This window comes from Lissotriton helveticus, chromosome 3_1 (assembly GCF_964261635.1).
Source record: "Lissotriton helveticus chromosome 3_1, aLisHel1.1, whole genome shotgun sequence".
NCBI classification, from domain to species: Eukaryota; Metazoa; Chordata; class Amphibia; order Caudata; family Salamandridae; genus Lissotriton; species Lissotriton helveticus.
In genome coordinates, this window is record NC_136061.1 from 1,091,215,113 (window position 1) to 1,091,230,460 (window position 15,348).

The 15,348-nt window shown below is 45.3% G+C and overlaps 1 protein-coding gene across 4 annotated transcripts in view; it reads left to right on the forward strand.

Annotated features, from left to right (window-relative positions):
• SLC4A10 (solute carrier family 4 member 10) overlaps positions 1-15,348 on the forward strand; it is a 1,019,075-nt gene that overhangs the window by 682,206 nt on the left and 321,521 nt on the right. For all 4 annotated transcript variants that reach the window (XM_078683855.1, XM_078683850.1, XM_078683851.1 and 1 more), the window contains exons 8-9: positions 3,017-3,174; positions 8,973-9,060. In XM_078683855.1, coding sequence (XP_078539981.1) covers positions 3,017-3,174; positions 8,973-9,060 — 246 coding nt within the window. The remainder of the gene's footprint in view (positions 1-3,016; positions 3,175-8,972; positions 9,061-15,348) is intronic.

A 15,348-nucleotide genomic window follows, 5' to 3' on the forward strand; every position in this document is an offset into this window, starting at 1 on the left:
GGACGTTAGACCGACCAGCATTGTAATTAAGTATGGGCCGAAAATTCATTCTGCTCTCGGAATTTGTGGATTTTCCGCAATGTCGAGATCCGCGAATATCGCAAAATTGCAGCAAAATGCGCGAATCCGCGAGCGGGACAAATTTTGTTCAGGAAGCACTTACAGGGTTACAGCAGGTGCCCAAGTTGAAGCTAATTTCTTTGTAACCATTTACAAAAGGGTTACAAAGAAATTAACTTCAACTTGGGTACCTGCTGTAACCCTGTAAGTGCTTCCTGAGCGGCGCCTCGTTGCCTACTTGCAACTATTCTCTGACCCTGCTCTGACCCTCGAAGCAGGGTCAGAGAATAGTTACAATTAGGCAACGAGGCTCCTGTCACAAAAATTAAACATCAGCATGAAGCCCTTACAGATATAAATAAAGCAGGTGCCCGAGTTAAATCTCAAATTCAGTAACGCATTTATAATCAGCCCAAGAATCTAGTGAGCTAGGCAGGTGTGCTTTCTCCCCAAATCTACCGTCTACAAATAGCTGTAATCCGTGATGGAGGTCTAGGCATCCACGAGTTTCTTGAGCGCAATCCCCCTGTACTTCCAGTGACCAGGAGGCTGCTTTCTCCTCATCTGCTGCGCTGATCGGTCTCTGACCTTTATAAACAAGAGGCATGTGAACTCGCACAGAAGTCCGGGCCCACACACACTAGGCAATGCAACCTCTTCCCGCCCTTTCCCCCACTGTGATGGACAGCTCACTCGAGGGACCTCGGCGCCTATGGGTGCGGTGGCAAAGTTACAGACACACAGGGTCACTGGAGGCAACTCTTCTGGGCCTTTACGCCGCTGTAGTGTAGGAAAAACACGATACATTTCATTTACCCAACGAGGTAGCACTTACTGTTTTCTCCTCATCTGCTGCGCTGATCGGTCTCTGACCTTTATAAACAAGAGGCATGTGAAGTCCCACAGAAGCCCGGCCCCACACACACTAGGCTCTGAAACCTCTTCCCGCCATTTCCCCCACTGTGATGGACAGCTCACTCGAGGGACCTCGGCGCCTATGGCCGCGGTGGCAAAGTTACAGACACACGGGGTCATTGGAGACAACTCTTCTGGGCCTTTACTCAGCTGTAGTGTAGGAAAAGCACGATACATTTACCCAACGAGGTAGCACTTACTGATTAGCCAGTAGAAAGTACTCCAATTGAGTATAGTGCAATTGCCAAAAAATCCGCGATTTCGTGGGGAAATCCGTGAATTCGGGGATGTTTTTGCGAATTCGCTCGAATTTGCGAACCACGAATTCGCAAAATTCGCCCATACTTACTTGTAATCGGTCCCTAGTTCTTACCCTAGATTTTTAACATTATAACTCTGCTTCTCTTGATTGGATCTTTGTCATTGTGGTGTCAAATAGTTTATTATCTTCTCTATTTATCGAAATTGGTGTTGAAGTTTTCTTGTGTTATATTTATACTTTATTTCTGTTTGTGTGTTGCATAAATATCATACGTTTTGGTGTTAAATGTCTTGTGATTAACAAACGTATAGATCACAATCTCAAAAGTTAAGGCATATAAATTGATCATTAGAACTTGACGTCAGTACAGAATTGTATCTGTCAAAAGACAAATCCACACTTTAGAATATATTTCACATATCCTTCAAGGAGTTTTATTAGTACATTCTCATGTATCACAGCCCCAAAAAAGTATCTATTATCTAATCCATTAGCAAATGTAAAAGAAATAAAATTGCATGGCAAGTTCCCCAAATTAACTCCCTTTCTATAAATAAAAGCATAATTCAGAGGGCATATTTTCGTCAGGCTTTCATTAGTGGGAAAAATAGACTGAAGTACCAACTTGAGAAATCTCGCATATGAACAATTTCTATTGAAAACGAAAATATATACCATACCAAACTCCCTCTCAACCATCACAGTCATAGAGGTGATAGGCAAGTTCTGTATTCAGATCCGTTATGACTAATATTAGAAACTATGGGCCTCAATTTGATGTTGGTGGCACCGCCACCGACCGTTGGTGGTGGTCCCACAGATATCCAGGCTATCCATCCGACTGCTGCATTGCGATGCAGACGGTCAAACCGCAGATGTCTGGGGGGCAGACTTCCACCTCCAACATGCTCAAGGAGCCCATCAGGGCAAGGGTCGGACAGTAATCCCTACAATGGAGTCGGAGACTGCGCAGACAACGCCATAGGGATTGGCATGTCCATTTCCCAAAGCCTTTTCATGGTGGTCCCACCACCATGAAAAGGCTGTTGGAAAGGGACTTTGGGGCCCCAAGCAGGGCTCCTGTCCCCCATGGAACACTGCTAAGTGCCTGGGGAGGCACATGTGGTGCCACCCCGAACAGCCATGCTCCACATGGTGCCTGGAACACAGTGCATAGATGCTTGAAAAATGCCTGTTTGTACTGCAGGATGTTCTGCAGCCTTTTCCTGGGTTGCAGCGGAAACAGCTAAAAAAAAGCGAATTCCGACTACCCTGCTGGCTTTCCTATCATAAGTGGGACCACAACTCATTGCAGGGCGCGATGGCAATTTGACACTCTTCCGACCACCATTATAATGAGGGCTTATATATGAAAAGCGCAAGTGCCAAAGCAAGGCAGACAGATGGCATTATGTGTGAATGTTTGACACTATTTTTTAATGTCATCATCTCACAGACGGTTTATTGATGTACAGTATTATAATAAATAGAGATGTGATATTTTCACCTGCACTTAAAGAATGCACTCTAATTTTCTAACCCAATTATTGTCTCTAACATACACCACACTGCTGCTGTATGTTTAACCAGTGGTGTGCTATATGCATTTTGGGGACAAAAGGCTTTGGGGGGAATATTAATCAAAAAAAGAATTATATCAATCATTGGAATGGATGTGATTAAAGGGTTGCGTTGCATAGAGGCCGGAAATTCATGAACATGTAACATTGAACTAACAAATTTAAAGTACAACGGACTTTTTTTAATCTTTCACTTTAGGTGGATCTACATTTTATGAAAAAAATTCCTCCGGGGGCAGAAGCTTCAAATATCTTGGTTGGTGAACTTGAATTCCTCGATCGTGCTGTTGTTGCTTTTGTTAGATTATCCCCTGCAGTGCTGATTTCAGGACTCACAGAAGTTCCTCTTCCAACAAGGTAAGTGTTAATACTACGGGGAATGGGTCCAATATTGTTCTTGAATGATACGTCAGCATTAAATTGTGAATAGACAAAGAGAATGGGAGTTTTGTGTGGAAATCATGAGAGGATCACCAATGGAAGCATCCCAATGACCAACAGAGTTCTGTCACTTTCTGTTTCAAAAGAAAACACTTTAGAACAGAGGTTTTCAGACTGTGGAGAGCGCCAGCCTGGGGGTCCGTGGCTGTCTTTCCAGAGGCGGAGGGGGTCAGGGGGGTTAAATGCTTCAGTTAGTATTTGTAAATGAAGGGGGCCTGGAAGCACAACTTTATTTGCCTCATTCACAGGCTATCTTCATTTGCATGCAGCATTAAAATTGTACATAAAAGTACAGCAACTGTGAACCTGTAGTGGTGGGCTCCGAAAGGTCGCTAAAAAGAACAAAATATTCTACAAGTATTTCGTTTTGTTTTCACCTCGAGACAACTGCATATAGCTAATGCACACATCTTAAATGAACAAAAATGCAAATTAAACTAATTGGTGTGGATTTCACTCTCCTACGTTATGAAACCTCAATTCTTTAATGCAATCACTCCAGAAGTGAAGTTGAATCTTGGTTCAGAATAGTGACTTGAGCATTTATAGTGCTATGATGCGCCAGCCTCTAACAAAAAGCTCTGTGAAAATATACCGTTATTTTAAAATTATATTACACGCAGCATGAGCAGGGCCACTGGAATTATGTACAAGTGGAGGACCAAATTATTCAGTAGGATTGACTAAATTATGCAACAAGAAAAGGCAAAGTATGCAGAGTAATAGACCACCTTTGGTGATAGTATTAGTTAATTTTTCTGACATTATTATACATAATATCATGGCCTGGACAAAAACTTCACCTAATGCGTACCAGTTAGGCATCCAAACACACCAATAAGCAATTGATAGATGACTAGTAATCCTTTGCAAAGGGCCATGCTTTTAGTACATTTTGATGCAATTCAACTAAAAATAATTTATTTTGTCAAAATCCTCAGTTTTTGCAAATTATGTGACAAAGGCCCCTATTACGATGCCTCTTGGAGTTGCCTCTGACTGACACCATCTCAGTGTACGATGCCGCTCGGAGTTGCCTCTGAATGACATCATCTCGGTGTGGGAACCGACCGACCATAGGTCTGCGTTTCTGAACACTGGATTGTGATGCGCCCACACATAGTGCGGTCGCGAACTCCCATTTCTCTATGGAAGCTTGTGCGGCGGGCATACACCACCTGCAACACAAGCTACCATAGAGAAATATGAGGTTTTTTTTATTTCTTGCACCACGTGACAGGCACCTAATGGTGCTTGCCACACGGTGCAGGGATTTTCAGGGGTACACAATAGGTGCCCCCCAGGCCCACAGCCGTAGGCCGCAGCGGGATGGATGCCCGCTAGTGGTCCCAAAAGTCACCTACCAACGGCCCTTCCAAGTCAAAAAGCCCGACATGGAAAGGCTGTCGGAAACCAACATCACAACCTTGACAGCTGAAACTGAGTCTGTGAGGGATTATGTTAGGTATTCGACTGCTCAATGGGCCCCTTGAACCTGTTGGAACCAAGTCAGATTGACCGGCCGGTTTACAGTCCAACCGCCAATACTGAAATTCGGAGGATGGACTGTAAAGTAACCATATCGGTTGCTAAGCATCCGACGAGCAGTTGGAGGCTTACCGACAGACATCGTAAGGAGGCCTAAAGTGATTTACTATTTAGGATTAAACAAGAATACATTTTAGTAATAGGCAATTAGATTGTAACTAGCGCAAAATGGGTTTAAGTCCACTTTTTCATTAGTGAATCAGTTGCAGTGGCACTGAGGCTCAGAAGTGTGTGGAAGCTAATTTACCTTTCCAGCATGTTGGCTGAGGTCACCCTTGCTGCAAAGAGATGGGCAACATGTGGGATCCCCTATTTTCTGAACGGGACAGAGTACCTGTTTCAGTATTTGAGTGATATTAGGGCTTAGTTAGGAAGGGATCCACCCCCTGCAAGCAGCTTTGCCCTTCCCGTTGCCCCAAGTTATGTCATAACGTTTTGGAGGGGGCCCAATAAAACATTTTGCCTAGGGGGCTCAGAGCAAAAAGATTTGAAAACCTTTGCTTTCAAAATTGTATTGATGTACTTATTAAGATTTACTCTATTTTTCAAAATTGGTATGGGATTTGTCTTGTGTTGTGTTTTACACTTAATTTCTGTTTGAAGAGTTGCACAAATACTTTACAGATTTCCTCCAACTTAAGCCTAATTGCTCTCTGCCAACCTACCAGAAGGTTAAGCACAGGTTAATTTGGGATTTGGTTGTGCCTCACCCTGATGAGGAATGTGGTTCCTTATTGACCAGTAGCCCAATTCCTAAGCTTGTATTTATTGTTAGAAACTGAACAAACTATTTTGAGAGTGGTCTTTCTAGAAACAAATTAGGTGGCACCTCACATGCAAAACATTATGAAGAGACCGATAGTCCTCTATCAAATTAAAAATGAATGTACTCTAGATCAATCCAGCCTGCAAGCTGGTCTCCTACAAAGCAGTAATTTCAAACCTAGCTGATCCAGTCACTCCCATTCCAAAATGCAGTTCCTTCTACCCCATAACCTCTTCACACTCCAATAGATGATATTGCATCAGACCTATAAAAAATGTAACTTTGATTCCGGATGTCTTATGAGTACACTACAGAATAAGTAGAAACAAAGGAAGCCTTTACCAGGCCTGGAGAAAAGTCCTACATTCAAAAGCAAATATCCAATTGTTATCACCCTTACTAATTTCCCTGTCCCTAGTCCAGGCAAGGCAACAACCAATATTACAAAATGGTATCCCATGAAGAAGAAAAAAGACAAACCACCTTATCCCACTTGTCCATCCTAGTTGTAGAACAGAAATAGGAGCTCAACTTCATCATTGGTTTTTGTCATTGTGGTTCTGGAAAATGCCCTGGTTGATGCAAAGATTGAATCTTTGTTTCTTAATGTTGTTTTAAACCTTTAGTCTGCCAGAGAATCACATTGCAGCAACAGAGCCTGCTATCTAACTAGATTTAATGAAGTTGTCCAGTGTCTATCACCTGTGCCCTTGGAAATTTCAGAAGTGACGATTCATGAAGACCAATCCTCCTGATTATATTATTGTGCTTTGCAGAAAACATGTTCTATGATACCTGAACTCGGAAGTGGCCAGGTGTGGACAAATTCTCTATCAGCAACTTGCAAACCTCAGGCTTTAAATCTATCAAATCGTATTCTTCTGTCAATGTGGAAATATGCTTACTCCAGTGTCTATGACAGTGTTTTCAGCCTTTTGCTTCTGGAGGAGGTTGCAGTAATAACCCTCAGAAACAGTTTTAAGACTGAATATTACCAAAACCTAGTAATGAATGTTCCCAATATATCAGAATTGCCCAGTAGAAACGTTTATACTAGTTTGCCATTTTTTTACGCAATGTTTTCCATATCAGGCCTAACACTTGATTCGCTACTTCTCCTTAAGGGTACTCAATTTGTTTCAATTATTATATATTCCATTATTTTAGCCAACAGTTCTATCTGCTCCTCAGCCCTAGTTGAATGTGTGGAAAGATCATCATCAACTCTAGCTCTCAGAGATGTGCCATTGATCTCAGGTTCTTCTGATTACTTTCTAAACCACAGCACCCTATTTTACATATTGTTGCCAAGGTGTGATAGCTGTAGCCAAAGGAATAGAAGGAACCAGGAGGAGTAGAGTGGAGCAGGACAAAGAGTGCTGATTAGCTCAAACCATTAGGAGCGTCATAGCCACTCCTCTCTGATCTGTCCGTTCCACTATAACATTTTTCCCCTGGTATGAATGTTGTGGGTGCTCCAGTAAATACAATTAGTTTGAATTTATTTTGGTGGGCCTTTGTTCTGAACCCAGCCTTGTATTTCATGGCTCTACTTACCTTGAATGAAGTATTCAGACCACCCACATGTTTCAGTCCTGTTACACTTGAAAATTCCCAGTGAGTCAAAACCCTCATAATAAAATTGAAGTTAAATGGTGGCAGGGATCCAATAAGTATCATACCATGAACCAATGCACATATAGAGAAATGATCCAAAGAAAACACCACTGCTTGATTTTGGAGGCATACAAAGTGAACTTGCATCTAAATTCAGAACAAATTGCTCTAACCTCAAGTGTGCAGCTCCTACCATTTTTGTGTTCATGCTGCAAATGCTTGGAGTGAAGAATGTTCTTGTCAGCTGAATAAAAACGTTGAATACTGAGAGATCTCCTCTGGCACACTCATGAGGCTCTGACTGTCAGAGCTGGTAAATATCGTTGGGTTTCTCAGGAGCAGTACACTCAAGAAGCCCACCTTCCAGTAGCTTCGACTCAAGCTTAATTGCACTGAGGATCAAAGTGGCTAGACGGGGAGAAGGGATTTGGGAATGGTACTGCAGGGAGGGAGACCTGGAACGAGACTTTGTCCTCAGTTAGCATTCTGATCTACCGTGTGAACTCTTGGACTAAACTAGCATGGTTAAATAACAACATACCTGTAAAGAAAAGCAGGTTACTTATGAAACAGTCGTCACTCTAATACCTTCTTCACAAGCAATGGAATTGCTGTTACTATAATCCTCAAAACAAAATATAACAATATAGACTCTATGATTAATCTAGTGCTTGCATAAACACTATGCTCCTGAGTGAGTCACACTTTCATATAAGAGAGTCTATTAGCTTTTGTTACACTGTCTCTTTCTTAAATTATGATTTACATGTACCACTGTTAAGAATCACAGCTCTAATTCAAACAAGCCTTTTTATAATGCACAACAGGTTTCAAATGCAAGGTTTGTTCCAACTTTTAATGTGAATATTATCTAGGCACATGCCCAAGAAAGCGCTTCAGCACAATGTGCTAAAGTCTATTAAACAAATGCCTATTAAACACTTCGACAAAGAGAGCTCGAGTCAATATGTAAATATAAACATGTTGCTCTTCTAAACAAAATGGAACGATCCTACCTAGTGGTGATCAAGGGAAGGATCTACAACCTGCATTAAGTAGTCAAAGATCTTATCACTGAAACCGGAGATCTGCTGCTACTGCTCACGCTTAGAGTTCTCAATAACCAGCAAAGAGAACAGGGTGTGGCTCCTATTTAAAGTCTTTCTCAAGAAGTTTCTACATTACAGATCTCAGGTAAACCACTGGAGCTGAGAAGGGCCAATAGCCCTTGGGCAGCAGACTATGAATTTGAAGTCTGCAACAGACTGTAACAAGCTTTGGTACAAACAAGTGACAGTTCAAACAATAAGCACTGGCAAAACCAATAAACAAGCTCTGGTAAAAGCAATAGAAAATACAACAGTCTGCAAGAAGCAATGGTACAAACAAGTGACAGTGCAAACAATAGGCACTGGCAAAACCAACAAACAAGCACTGGTAAAAGCAATAGAAAATACTAAAAGACATGTGATTGGCAGAATCATGACGCTGACAATGCATGAACTTACTCCATGTATGCTAACAGAGTAATCCTGGCTTCATTTTATATGGGATATGGGCAAAAATGGAAACAAGAGTGATATACTTGTGTATCAAGGGTAAAATTGCTTCCACACGATCAAGTTTGAAGTGATGCCAATTTTATATTCAAAGAATTGCAAAATGTGTTAAAAATATAAAAACTGTATTCACGTACTGCCTATACATTGGTATATGTGAGAGGAACATACTGAGGCGAACCTTTTTTTGCATTTAATGTGTATTTCTAAATCTCTATTTGCAGATTTATGTTTATTCTTCTGGGACCACTTGGGAAAGGTCAGCAATATCATGAGATTGGAAGATCCATTGCCACACTAATGACAGATGAGGTACAATAATAACAATTGCTCTTTTCTATGTGTTATCTGAATTGTTTATTGTATTAGTTATCCCTGTTTTCAACATTATGTTATATAGTCCAGATGCTTATCTTATCAATCCTAGAAAACATTTACTTTGTTTATGATGCTGTAATGAAATATATCATGTTCAGCTTGAAGGAAGACAAGATGTCCACATTTCCTGCCTACAGTGCCACCAAGCTTGCACCAAAACAATTTGGTTTTGCTGGTCCCTTTTTCGCACACCTTGTCCATGTTCAGGGATTGAGGGGAAGAGGTGTTAGGGGTGACCTATTGCTTAGCTGGGAGAATCCAGTACATATATGACAAAGACTCCCCAAAATTCAAAACAGGCCATTTCTTTATGATACAAGTTGTTTGCCTTTGTGCAACACGCATCCTGAACTGATGTGTTGCTGCTCTCGTGTGATGGTGAAGGAAAAGGAGGAGGCACTCTGAAAAAACTAATTACCTACAATAACACAATTTGGAAGCTGGGATTGAAGCAAGACTTCCAGGTTTCACAATGTACCTACATGTTTTTCTCTTTCTCCCATTTTAGACCTACGTGTCATCCTTTGTGTTTGATTATTTGAGGCACAAAATCAATGACATGCTTCATTTGACAGCTCCAGAGGAGAGATCACACTGCTAATGCAATCAAACACCCCAGTGGCTCCATTGTAAAGATCCAGCATTTAGAGGTGTGGTCAGCCTTGTAGAGGTGAACGCCTCCTGCATAACTAATTTCCTACCTGTCCCCAAAAAACAATTCCTGGGGGAGGGGCAGTTCCTTTGTCCAGTGCGCCAGTGAAGACTTTGAGGCTCACCTTCGCACTGGTCTAATCTCTAGCTATCCTGTGTGGGCCGAGGTGGCACCTCCTGCTAACACAGATCATTGTCTCTGATATCTTGGAGCAGCACACACTCCTCAGCATGAGTTCAGACTTCTGTCTTGGTGACAAACCTACGAAAAAACCCACCAGGGCATGAGAACACTGGGTTAACTTGGAGGACAATGACTAAAGGGCCACATAGGTACATGCTGGTTAAAGCTTGACACCACCATTGTGTGGTGGGATAAAAAGCACAGTGTTTGACACCAAACACAAAATAAATCGGCCGGACCATTATGGAGCTGGACATATAGGTAATACCCACCCACATGCCAGCCCATGTTATCCTATAAACCGCCGGTCACTTGCAGTAGAATTATGTTTAATATGCTATGGCAGGGCAACATATGCTTGCACATATATTTCCACACACATATTATAATGAACCCTGCCTTAGGGGTGACTGACATATATTAAATGAGGTAAGATAAACCTGTTGCACATGGTGTGCGCAGGGTTGAACTCAAGCAGGCAAGCTGCTCGTGCTGGGCTGCATGTCAGACCTGCAGACATCGGGTTTACTTGGGTCACTCAGGGTGGCATAATAATTGCTGCAGGCCTGCTTCCCCTTTTACATCCCTGCCCTGGGTACCACTGGTACAATATACTAGGGTTTTACAGGGGTGTAAAAGTAGTTGCCAATTGGGTATACCAATTTACATTTACAGTTTAAAGGAAAGAGCACTGCTGCTGGGCCTGCTTAGCGGGACCCAGCACACACTTAGATAAATTATCACTGTACTTAGCAGTTCGAAATGGGGCAAACAGTGTGTGGGGCATCTGCAAGCCGCCAAGTTTACCACAGACATGCAGCCTTGTCTATCATTGCCCTTCACCCATTCAATGATTTTACGAGGTTTGATAAAGACAAATATTTTACAAAATGCACCAAATTTGTTTTAATTTTTTATTTTTTTATTTAACAGAGTTTTACATAGCGCAAACTTGAGCCGAATCCGGCATCAACGCTCTTTACATAGCACCAGTTGCATTACATGAGGACACATTCATTTTTTTGTTAGGCACGGGGAGATTAAGTGATTTTCCCAGAATCACAGGTTGTTCAGCGTTACTGCCAAGAGTCGAACCCAGTTCCCCAGATTCGAGGTTGACCGCCCTAGCCGTTAGGCCAACTCCTCTCCCCAAATACCTTTCAATACCTTCTTGTGGGGATATTATCCCCAAGGCCCACTTGCAATGGTCAGGCTCGCATTCTGCTATGTCTGTTGCTACGTGCATTATGAGGGCTTGTCTGACGGGGGGCGTGGCCAGCAACCAAACATGGCGGACGCTTGTTGAGGGAGCTCCGGACCCGGGCCCTCATAATCCTGTTATTACCTGAGTTTACGGACTGTGTGGACGCCTGCGGCTGTAGCCCACTGTGGCTGGGTGGCTGTGGTCATTTGACGCTGCCCAAAGGGGACATCGGCTCCCGGATTGTGAGGACACCGCCGTGTGCACCAACTGCCGCCCGGAAGAGTGGATAGTCCACGTGGGCCTGTATCCTGAGGGGAGCTGTCCCCGAATGCGGAGCGCTGTACTGGATGGCACCCGTTTGCGCGATGGAGCACTGTGCCTCGGTGGTGGGATCCGGTGGGGGTGACGGATGCCACGGCATGGGACGCGCTGCCTGGCAGGGAGGTCCAAGGATTATGTGACCGGGGAGCGCTCCTACGTAGCCCGGGGCTGCGAGGCCTGCTTATGTGAAGGAGGGGCGACGAGACCGGAGCCAGAGGCGGCCTGCTGTGACCCCGGCTCTCCCCAGACACCCGTGAACACGGGCGGGACAAGTGGCAGTGCAATTGGAGCTTACTGCTCGGGTGCTTCTGAACTGGGGGTCAGGATCCGCTCTGGTGAGAGTCTCTCCTAGGACACCCGCAACTACACCGCTGCTGCTGAGACACACTGGTGGGTCGATCAGGAGAACCCCCCCCTTGTGTGGACCCTTGCCACGACAAATACACCCGGGACACTCCCCTCACACAAACCCAACGGGGGGGAGGAAAAGGGGGAGAGAAAAAAACGCGACCTACAGCCTCCCCCTCCCCCCCCGGGTGAAGAAATGGACCGCGCTGCCGCCCCGTGCCCTGAGTGGCGTAGTCTGTGACTGGACCTTGCCGGGCCCTGCGGTCTGCACATTCAGACCACATACTCAGTGCTGCCGACAGAGCCATTGCTATCGATTCTGCAGCGGGATTTCCCTGGCGGCTGTGCGGAGGCCGAGAGAGTGCCGCTCATTTGCTTGCCCTGTGAGATTGGCCCGGTGCGACCGGGTGCAGCACTGCTCGGGTGATATGGGGCGCACCAAGCCGAAACAGCAAGGACAAATTGGAGTTGGTTCCACACAGGACGCGCAGGACCGTGTGGATGGTACGCCGGAGTCAAGCTGTGTCACCCCCACGATGGTACCTGCTCAGGAGGACAAGTTGGATCTTATCCTGAAGGAAGTGCGCGACTCCAGGAAGGCAATCAAATTACAGATAGGGTCCCTGACCACGGGCCTGAACCTGCTGAGGGCGGATCATGCGAAGACAGCGGATAAGGTGTAAGATCACACGGCGACACTAGCGGAGATACTCCCACGACAGAAACAGACTGAAGCCGACGTGAAGCTCCTACAAACGCAGGTGGCCACCTTAATGGATCGCGTAGATGACGCGGAAGGGAGAGCAAGACGGAATAACATCCGGGTGATTGGCCTGCCGGAGAAAAATGAAGGGTCCGACGCAACTGGCTACATGGAGCAGTGGTTTAGAGACCACGTCATGATGGAGGTCTCTCCTCACAATACTGCATCGAACGGGCACACAGAATACCTACTGGGAGACCGAAACCGGGTGCCCCACCAAGGCCCCTTATAGTGAAACTACTGAACTTCAGAGATAGGGACGCCTTATTGCAAAAGCTCACGAGATGGCGTCGATCACCTTTGAGAACACGAGGGTCTCCCTATATCCGGACTACACGATGCTGGTGCAACAACAGCGATCCTCCTTCATAACGGTGAAGCGACGGTTACGGGACCTGGATATACAATATGCCCTACTTCTTCAAGAGTCCCGGGGACGTGGAGGACTGGCTTGAGGTGATGGAGCTGACCAGCGCTGCGGACACCGCCACACGCATGGAAAGCCGGCAGTGGTCCCAAGTGACTGCATCGACGAGTCGTAGAGGTGGTAGATCCCGGCGAAACATCACGAGCGGACGAGTCACTTCACAACAACTGAAACAAACTAAACAGCAGGCGATTATCGCTACACCAACCTTCACGAACGCCCCACGAACTGAAGCTAAATCCTCTACAGAGGGCGAGACATCACATGGATCGGACTCTGAGGGCAGTGTGGCCCTGTTCCCCTCAGCCACGCCGCAGCTGATCACGGACTTATTTGGTTGACGAACATGTGCAAGTATACTATGTGATTTTGATTCTGAGCTGTAGCTAGCCTACACTGATTCTAACTTGCATTCGCTCTTTTGCTGCAGAACAGTAATGATTGGGCTCGGGTACCGTTGTAGCTCTAGAGTGATAGACCAAAGTCCTACACAATCGCATGTGAAGTGCAGGCGGCGCCCCCCATATGGCGAAGGCCCTCTGTATGCTATTTGTGTTATGTTCACTTCTATGTTATGTTGTGGTCTGGTATGGTTCAGAAACCAGACCGTGTATTGGGAATGTTGGGGGGTGGGTTGGTCACTTTCTTAATGTAACTGCAGGTATATTCATACTATCGCGAATCATGTTAGCACCCTTGTGGATTTACAGATTGCAGCAATGCATGTGTTGGATACCTATACAGTAATCCCTTGGAATGTACGAGGCATGGGCACGACACACAAAAGACATAGGATACACGCACATCTGCTACGCCGTAAAGCGCAGATTGTTTATTTACAAGAATCTCATATGGTGGACAGTGAAGTGGTAAAACTTAAAAGGAAATGGACAGGTCAAGTTTTCTCCACCTCTTACTCAAGGTATGCTATGGGCTCCACGATCTGGGTGAGGCATGGGTTACCGTTTATAGCACATGACCAGAAAATTGACAAATGGGGCAGATATGTTTTTGTGCGGGGGGTACTGGATGGACAATTGGTGGTGTTGGGATCCATTTATGCCCCTAACTTTGACCAGGACAAATACTGGGACATGATTAGTGGAGCGCTAGCGGGATGGGATACATGCCCATGGATAATTGGGGGTGATTGCAATGCGGTGATGGATGTATCCTTAGACAGATCACATCCCCCTCTGCGTGGTGCAGGGGTGTTCAAACAGACTGAGGCGCTGGTACGATGGGCGACGGGGTGGAGACTATGTGACGTCTGGAGGATGCGTCACCCCGAACACCGGGAATACTCATTCTACTCGGCAGTGCATGACTTGCATACTAGAATAGATAGGATTCTCTGCTCTGATGGTATAGCAATGCAAGTACTCCACTCTACATACTTACCCAAGACTTTCTCCGATCACAACCCACAGGAGATAAGTATGACGTGGGGTAGGGTACCCTCCCCGGTCCCCACATGGCGATTATGGCCACAGTTATTGGAAGACCCAGTGCTACATACAGACCTGTTGCACACAATAGACCGCTATTTTACTGAAAATAGCAACACGGCGACAAGTAGACTGATTGAGTGGGACGCGTTCAAGGCGGTAATACGAGGCAAGGCGATTAACGCAACGGTCGGTGCAAGACAAGAACTCCATAGGTCTCTGATGGACACTGAAACAAAAATGGGCAGATTAGAACAGATGGCAGCGACTGACGACACTCACACAGGTGCACTCCAGGAGGTGAGGATTAAACACCCTGAGCTATTGGAATCCCTTAGAGTTATAGATTATCAGGAATATACCCGAAGAACGCATGTAGAAGCGGATAAAGCAGGCACTTTACTAGCTAGATTTCTCCGGGATACCCCTCCCACAATAGTGATTAATGAAATCAGGAAGGAAGATGGCACGAGAGCCTGATCACAGGGAGAGATTAATGAGGCATTCAAGACATACTATGCTTCCTTATATAGCGCACCCGAAGGAGTACCCAACGAGCAGTCGGATGTTTCCTGTCTGCCCTGACCTTTCCCACGTTGACGCCTTCGGCCCAAAAAGACCTAGCAGGGCCCATAACCTCACAAGAAATCAGAACTGCTATGAAGGGACTCCCTCGTAATAAGACTCCTGGTATAGATGGGTTCCCCGTCGAATTTTAAGCTACATATGCGGAATCGCTAGTGCCCAGACTAACGGACCTGTATAAGGCGATCTGGGAGGAGGGTTCCCTGCCTCTCACTACCGCACAGGCGTTGGTAATATCATTGCCTGAGCCCGGCAGAGACCACGCGGATATGGCCAATTATCGCCCGCTGT